We start from the raw sequence: 8,746 nt of genomic DNA, 5'->3' as shown, positions 1-8,746 counted from the left end.
TTAATTTTTTTTATTTTATTCTCATAATATTATACGGTTACATGATTATCATTCTCATATACAAATTTAATTATATTTATTTTTAATTTATATAAATTAATTAAAATCATTAATGGAATGGCCGAACCTGGAAGGAATTCGCTCCGGAATGGCGCTGGATGTGGAAAAATTGTAGGCAACATGTCCTCAACTTCTCTGTTAGTGATACTGAAATGAAATCACCAAGCCAATATATGAGTTGGTACAGATCTGTTACCACCCCCAATTTATTTATGGCCGACCCTTACTACTTAATAGACACCGCACCCTTACTACTTAATAGACACCGCCAATAAAACTACATCATCCCACAACAACAACAATACCCACGACAACAACAATCTCAACAACAACAACAATACCCACAACAACAACACCAACGACAACAACAACAGTACCCAGAACAAACTCAATACAAGTACAACTCCCAACAACATAACTACCAAGAGTGCAACCCATTCCAAACTCAATCTCAACCACTTTACCAACAGCAAGACCAATACCAAGAACACAACCCATATCAAACTCAGTCCCAACCACTATTTCAACCACGCAGTCAACCACCTCGCCAAAACCGTAGACGACCCACCCAATACCAAGAGACGGGCTCCTCTAGATCATTTAGCAAACACAACAAGGCTGGTTCCACAAGATGAATGTGACCGTCGCGACCCACTAATATCACAAGCCTCTCACCACCATAGCCCATATGGATACGCAACACCAACCGAAACATTTGCCTTTTATCAAGGCAGTGCAAGTGCCGCTGAGTGCTACCAACCAGAAATCATAACTCCACCTCCTCCTCTACCACCATTTCAAAGCTATGAGGGCATGGGTCACCGACTTTACGACAGTCGGCTTCCGGGACGTTACGGTGGCCTTGACGATTTCCTTGACATTGACCTTATTGACGACACAATTCCAGGGCCATCCATACAGACACAACAAGAACCACAAAGGGGAAAGGTGGGGATCGCGGCGTTACACGTGTTCCACGTGTTCGGATAGCTCCTAGATGCGGAACCGACGGTCGTTACGGTGATGAGAGACACTAATGGTATTTTAATTTTCCCTTTATCAGTTGTTGTTTCTGTTGTTTTCTAATGTATCTGTCAGTTTAAATTAATAAAGTTGTTTGTTTTCGATTTTTTTTCAATCGTTTAACCAATATTTGTTAAAACAAAAAAAAATTACATTAAGGCGCCATCTAAGATAGCAACCCTAATTTAGGGACAACATTGGCGCTATCCCAGATGGCGCATACACCTAAAAATTAAAGGTAGGCGCCATCCCAGGTGGCTCATGCACCTGGGTGCCCCACCAAACCTGGTTATTTGTGTAAATTTTTCCAAATTATTTTTTTTTTTATATTTTTTTAAAAACATTGTTATTTTAATTTTTTTTTCACATATATGGGAGTAAGCTAAAGTATTTGTTCAAAAATATACTAGTATTTCTTTTTTATCAACTCCAAGTCAATCGTGGGGTTTTATTGGATCATGTGTTGCACACAGTTTTTTGCAGGTGGTTGCTCACTTTTCAAGTCTCTAGTTTAAAAAATTTGTCAATAAATAAATAAATATTCAAACTTTGAATTTTCCTTCAAATATTAAAAAACAGTTATTGCTCAATTTAAAGGCCAGCTCTCGTTACAAATTGTGTGGTTATGAATTTCTTCGTGTTATATCTCCTACCTTTCATTTAACATTGAAGTCAAATGTATTTTGTGAACATTAATAATAAATAATTGTATGCATGTGAATCTTGGAGAAATAGAGACTAGTTGCAAATTGTGTTAATGTTTCCTATCGGTTATTTCATGCATGAGTTGGAATATTAATTCATAGGGTTATTTGTTGAGAGTGACCTGGTTAATATGTAAATAGCATTGATTAGCATGATATCAAATTTTCTGGTTATTTAAATTTCATCTTCAATATAGATAACTACTTTAGTGGACAACTCATTAGTGAGACCATGAAATTCTAAGGTTCAAGTTATCAAAGGGACATATTGGAGGATAGTTTTAAATATGGAACTCATTGATTCAATGATTTTATAAAAATGACAACAACAAAAATGAGATTTTGTCTAAAAGAAGAACTCATCAAACATGTTATAAAAGAAATATGGTTGGGTCATGTGCAGTTAAATAGGTTACAGTCATTGTTGTTTCATTCAAAAAAATTAGAAATCATATCTAAGACTCAATGGGTGGATTATAAATTTGTAATGATCATCAATTAAGACAATAATAATTTAATTGCAATAATGGATAGGGGTGATAAAAAAGGATAGAGAAAATTTTATTTTATTTTTAAATTAATAAAAAATTTGTGATTAATTGTTTGTAAAAATTATGTATATTAGTTTTTATCTAAAAAAAATTTCTTACTTTAAATAATCATCTATACTTTTCTGATCGATTTTAAGTCTGCGTCACTACAACTACGAAGTATTATTCGTTTTAAATAAAAATGTTTTTCTCTCATAACATCCGAATAATTTTATATATGTATATATATATATATATATATATGTATATATATATATATATATATGTATATATATATATATATATATATATATATATATATATATATATATAATTTTTTATGAATTAAAAAATAAAAATAAATTCTTTTCTCTTTAATTATCACAATCACCCTGTAATTCTAATTAAAAAATAAATTAAATTTAAAATTTATTCTTTTCTTATTGATTGTTGTTAAAATATTAATATATGTACGTTTTCATGCAAGTATTATGTATGTTATTTTAGTTTTTAGTATTTAGATCATCTTCAGTTTTTTGTTTTTCTTTTTGAGTGATCTCTCCTTTTCATAATTCATTTGGTTGATTGAAACATAAAAATAAAATAAAAAATAAGAGTATAAGGAAATTGTTTAAATTGAAGCCAGGAAATTGTTTGAAGTTAGATGATGAATAATCACATGTATTTCTTTCTGTAATCAAAAGCTATTCCATTAATCAACACATAAAAAGAAAAATACAATATAAGTATAAAATAGTAGAACCAAAAAAGCTATTACATCAACCACTTTTGCAAATGGAAAGCAACATAACCTTAACCTAATAAGCTAGTAATAGAAAATTAACCCAAACTCAAACACTCTATGTGTCACTATAGTATGTTTATCAATATATAATTTGTAACTATAAACTCTCAAAAACTGTATTTGTTTACAACTTCCAATTATTTTGTACTAATAAAAACCATATTCTATACACCATACAATGAGTATACAAACCATATGAAGAAAATCGAGAAAAACGTTGATTAGTTCAGTTGGTACAGAGTCATCTCAACTCGTAAGAGTATCAGGGTTCAAGGGTTCAAATCTCCGTATCATTTTAGAACTTTGTTCGACATCCATTATGTCTTAGGGTTTTTTCCGTCCATGTTTAATATGATTCAGACCCAACTCACCTAAACTTTTTTTCATCATCGCACGATACGATAAAAATGAGAATATTTTTTTAACAAGGTCTAGAGAAAGAAGCATCCCTTGGAAAATCAAAAGGGCTCCAATTACCAACTAACAAATCAGCATGATGAATTTGATCAAGACCAAGAAGTGGTGGCGGTGGTGGTGGAGGTTGAGTGACTTGAAATGGAAGGTTCATCATCATTTCAGAATTGGACCACATCACATGATCATCATGTGATGATGAATCCTCTTCACCAGGCAAAGGTGGTAGCTCAAAGTTCACACTACCATCATCATGAACTCTATCTTTTCGAAGCGTCTGCATAGAATAGAGTTCGAACTCACCAAAATGTGTTACCACTGTGGATGTGGATGGTACTAGTAACTGATCATGAAGATTCAAACACCCTTTGAAACCATGTTCTAGTTCCGATAAATTCAAACTACTCGAACCAACTTCAACATTCGATAACAACCTCGAATTCTCTAAAGAAGGGTCGAAACTGATTTTTTGAGAACCAGGCTTTTGATTAAGGAAATTCGCGTAAACTAAAGCAAGATCAATATTGGGTTTATGATATTCAGCAACCAATGAAGAGGAAGTAGAAGATGAAACATTATTAGTCCTTAAAACAGGATCATGAGAATGTTGTTTTAACAAGGTTTTGTTGTTGTTGTTACCTCTTCTGTTTTTTCTGCAGCCACCACCAACAGGGACGTTTCTGAGGGATCCACCTTTTGTCCAATATCTTCTGCATCCTTTGCAAAAGTATCTTGGTTGAGTTAAGCTGTAGTTGTTGTAGTAGCAGAATTTTGTGTTGGAGGAACCACATCTTGGACAGTTTGGTGATATCTCAGTTGTAGCTTTCCAACCACTCTCCATGTCTGCATCAGTGTGATATAGAAAAGTGTTGTTTATATTCCTTTATACCTCTCTTTGTATTTACTTGTTTGTGTTTGGGGAGTGAGAGAAAGAGAGAGGGGGGCTGTTTAGAGAAAGTGACAATACTGCATAGTTGAGTTATATATATGTGATACTTATAACTAGTACTAATTTATGTGAGCTGTATAAGCTTATAGGACATACATGAATTTAAGCTAATTATAGAGTTTTAAAAAGAGTAAAAAGTAAAATGTTGGTATCACTATTTTTTTGTCTAATAGATTAAATACAAAAAATTTATTTATTAAGGGTGACAAACCAGTATGTCTGTGTCGGTCTCATTTAGTTCCGTCCTACAAAAGTTTTCAAGAAAATGAAGTGGGCGGCACAAAACGGACATTGTTGAGAGCACATACCTAAAATTATGGTTTGTCTCGCAAAAAATTAAGGCGGATGGGTATGTTGGAACTACATCATTAAAGTCTAAAAAATTATAAAAAAATTTGTTAATGTCTGCACGAAAAAAAACCAAAAATAATTTAAGGGGGAGTGGGTATATTGGATATTGCGGGTTTAAAATTTTGGTCTGTTATGCAAAATGTGTGAATAAAACATATATAATTGACAAACCGAACTCGTTTTACTACTCTTAAGTGAGATTAAACTCACTCTTAAATTATTTCGTCTGTCCCAAAATAAGTTTCATAATCGACACTTTCATATGAATTAAAAAATCGTAATAAATAAAAGAGAGAAGAGTGATTTTACTAAATTATTTTTATTGATTATTGATGTATTCAAATTAATGTTAAATGAGAAAAAAATAAAGCATCAATAATAATTATTAGAAAATATAATTGAAAGATTAAAAATAAAATTTCATTAATCTAAAATATAAAAAAATTATTATTATTTTAGTATGGAAGGAATACTATTTTTGCCATATATACCAAATGAGGTGGCTTTACCTATTTATTTAATGGTAATAACTAATGTAGTATCGGTGAAGTTTGAGTTCTCAAAGCACATTATTGAGTGTTGGTGTGCACATGAGATGTATGATCTTGGAAATGTATATGTATTCATGCACATGAACATGCATAAGGTAAATAAGCCAGGTAGTGTGCCACTTAACCGTAGGCTGATATAGGGTGTCGGTGTTTAGTACACGTGGCATGATGTTATTGGATTTGATGAGGGTGATTTGGGAAGCAAAGCCATCGAAAGTACAATTTCAGGTTCCTTTCAACAAAAGACAGATTATAGATATCAACACATTCCTTCAAAAGGGTAGCATCCCAACCTCACAATTGTCACTAATCAATTACTATCATCATCTATTGCTTCCTCACTACTTGAGAAAGTAGCTAGATACTCACTCTAAATGTTTAAGCGAAAAACTAGAAAATATAGATACAAAATTAAAGCAAAATGGTTTAAAAAGATAAAAATTGAGTAAAAAATTTGTTTGATTGATTATATGTGCTAAAAGAAACTTTATAAGTGTGGTATTTATAGGAAAGTTTAGTCATACTAACCACAATGGTGAGGCGTGAAGAATTATATTTTGCTCGATTTAATTATATTGGTATTGCTTCACTTTCTTCAATATTAGATGTACGTGACGCTCCACATTCGACTTATTCTTTTCTCTTTTATTATATTTTGGGTTTCTTTAATTCACATTTGTGATATTCCTTTATAATGCGGCTCCATATTAATAGGAATATCAGTTATTGACATTACAAATAAGTAACATGAACAAAATGTCAAATTATCTAATTTTATTTGGTTTTGATTGACTCTTAACATTTCTCTTGCTCTTATGTAGCCTAGTAGACTTAAGAAAGATTCAACTCATTTGTATATGTCTGCTTTCATAATCGCATAATCTCCCTTCAACTAAAGGATAATTCATCTAATCATAAATTTGATTTGCTTGTCTATTCCAGCTAATAAGTTATTTACTTTTAATTGCACAAAAATCACTTGCATGTGTCGACACATACTTGTTTTGTGTCGGCATATGTATGATAAGTGCAAATTGTATCTATTTTGTGTATAAGTTTTGTTGCACTTATCTATTCTTTTTGACAATATCGTTTGAACAAACGTCGATTTGTTTGTAAATATGTTTACTTTACGGATAATTATATTTTTGTGTAATTATGTACCGTTTGATAATTTTAATGTCTTTTTGTAGGTATTATTGTATATTTGGAGTCTCGAGTAATAAAGTGTCGAAGACACGGCCCCGGATGCGCGTTTTGAAGAAATAAAGAGCCAAAGTTCTGTCAAACTCGCTAAGCACAAGTTCTAGCGTGCTATGGCCTGGTTTTTGTTCCTCTGGCAGTAACTAATGCTTCGCGAGCTCGCTTAGCCATCTTTTCTCGCTTAGCCAGATATAGCTCGCTTAGCCAGATCATTTTTTGTCGTTTAGTGTAAAATATTTGTGAATAGTGTACGGATTAGTGAAATCTCGCTTAGCGAGATCTGTCTGGCTTAGCGAGGTCTGCGAGTTCAGAATTGTATATATGTTGTAAAATCAGATTTTCTTAGGTTTTATCATCTCATCTTTGACAAAGTTGAGCTTTGATCCATTTTTGATAGTTTAGAGGCTTAGGCAACACCATTGGGTGCTACATCATGTGGATTGGCTATGGATTTGTCTCGATTGCCTTGACATGGTGAGAGTTTTCGGTTTATCTTCTTTCTTCCTTATGTTTCATTCCAATGGTGGGTTTTGTATGTATATTTCTACTCTTATTGTATGTACATTTGTTGATCTTAGGATCGTTTATATATTTGTTTTACAAATCATCATTGGTGTTGTTCTTGATCTTTTTGTTTAAATTCTTTGGGTTTGTGTTGTTTTAGAAATAGACATCATAGACCTTGATTAGGAATGATAGCTATTAGTTTCTAAACTCTAGACATAGATTTGGGGCTAATAATCTTAATGGGTATCGAGTTTAATGCCTCCGTGTTGTTTGTGTCGGTTGGGAAATTGCTGATGTGAATAGCACGGTTGAGCTTTCGTTGGTGTTTCAGACATGGACACTGACGTGGCATCTCAATTGATTCTTGGTGATTTTGATGCGTATTGTGAGTGTGTTACGATAAGATCTTCAGGTTTAAGTATTCGACGGGTATAACGAAATGCAATTCCATAACTATTTCTCTTAGACTATTGAGATTGTTTATTTGCTTTTATTTACTTTTCCCGCATTTACTTTCCGTAACCCAATCATGAAACTTAGAACGCGAGATAGTCGAACGACAGTTTTTCTCTACCAATCTCTGTGGACTACGATACGATATAACCTATATCACCCGGTAATAAATAATACCTATTACTTTTTGCTTGCCGCTTTATCGCTTCAGCAATGTACTGTTGTTTTAAAGCTTGTAGCCTTTGTTTGTATGTGTCTGCCCATCCCTCTTTATGTGTCGACACATGCTGCATAAATCATTCTATGTGTCGACACATACATGTTTTGTGCCGACTCATGTGCTATCGTTTTAAAGCAAAAACTTTTTGTTTCTTTGTGTCGACTCAAAAACCTTATATAGGTCAACTTGTGCAATTGTAGGAGTTGACTCATGACATGCTATAGGTTGACACATGCATCAATGCCTACCATCATGTGTCGACACACACCTTGCATGTGTCGACACGTACTGAAGCCAATTCCATAAATAAGTTTTCTATTGAACTCTAGGTCTTTCTTTTGCCTCCAAGTCTCACACCTATATATCATACATGCATCCTTTTCAACTTGATAAAACTATAAACACATACTTGTGTCATACCCCAAAATTTGCCCCATCTACTTCACCTACAAAGATTCAAAGACTAGGGTTCCATTCAAGCAACACTCCTAGCCAAGAGCCTCCTAAGGCTAGGGTTGAGATTCCTCTAAGAGGGGTCAATGAGATAAGGCTCCTAATCAAGGGTATATGGTTTATGGTGATCTAATATAACTCCATAGCAAAAGTCAAGGCACCACTCCAAAGGTTACCTGCTCAAACAGTCCCAAGATCTACAATCAATTGATTCAAATCCAAAGTCCAGGCATGATCCAAACTTCTAACCATTGGTCACACAACAAGTATGGGGATGTATATCCATCATTTGATCACAGACTGATCATGATTCCATAAATAGAAACTCAGAGATGAACAAGCACAAAAAGGTTCAAATTAGGGTTTCTTAGGAGAAAGTCAACCCAACTTTGACTGGGCATAACTTTCACATGGAACATCAAAAATTCCCCACTCAAAGCCTATTTTGAAGGAAATTGGATTCTCTACAACTTTGTCTCTCACAAGCCAGGGCTAGAAGTGCTTCATTTAATATATAGAGTGC

The 8,746-nt window shown here is 33.3% G+C and overlaps 1 protein-coding gene across 1 annotated transcript; it reads right to left on the bottom strand.

Annotated features, from left to right (window-relative positions):
• Nucleotides 1-3,329: 3,329 nt before the first annotated feature.
• LOC131625031 (dof zinc finger protein DOF3.5-like) lies at nucleotides 3,330-4,484 on the bottom strand. Its single transcript, XM_058895947.1, has one exon. It carries the CDS (start codon nucleotides 4,375-4,377, stop codon nucleotides 3,544-3,546), a length of 834 nt encoding a protein of 277 aa, XP_058751930.1. The 5' UTR covers nucleotides 4,378-4,484; the 3' UTR covers nucleotides 3,330-3,543.
• Nucleotides 4,485-8,746: the final 4,262 nt, after the last annotated feature.

This window comes from Vicia villosa, unplaced genomic scaffold (assembly GCF_029867415.1).
Source record: "Vicia villosa cultivar HV-30 ecotype Madison, WI unplaced genomic scaffold, Vvil1.0 ctg.000181F_1_1_1, whole genome shotgun sequence".
NCBI classification, from domain to species: domain Eukaryota; kingdom Viridiplantae; phylum Streptophyta; class Magnoliopsida; order Fabales; family Fabaceae; genus Vicia; species Vicia villosa.
This window is presented reverse-complemented; position numbering and strand designations above follow the sequence as displayed.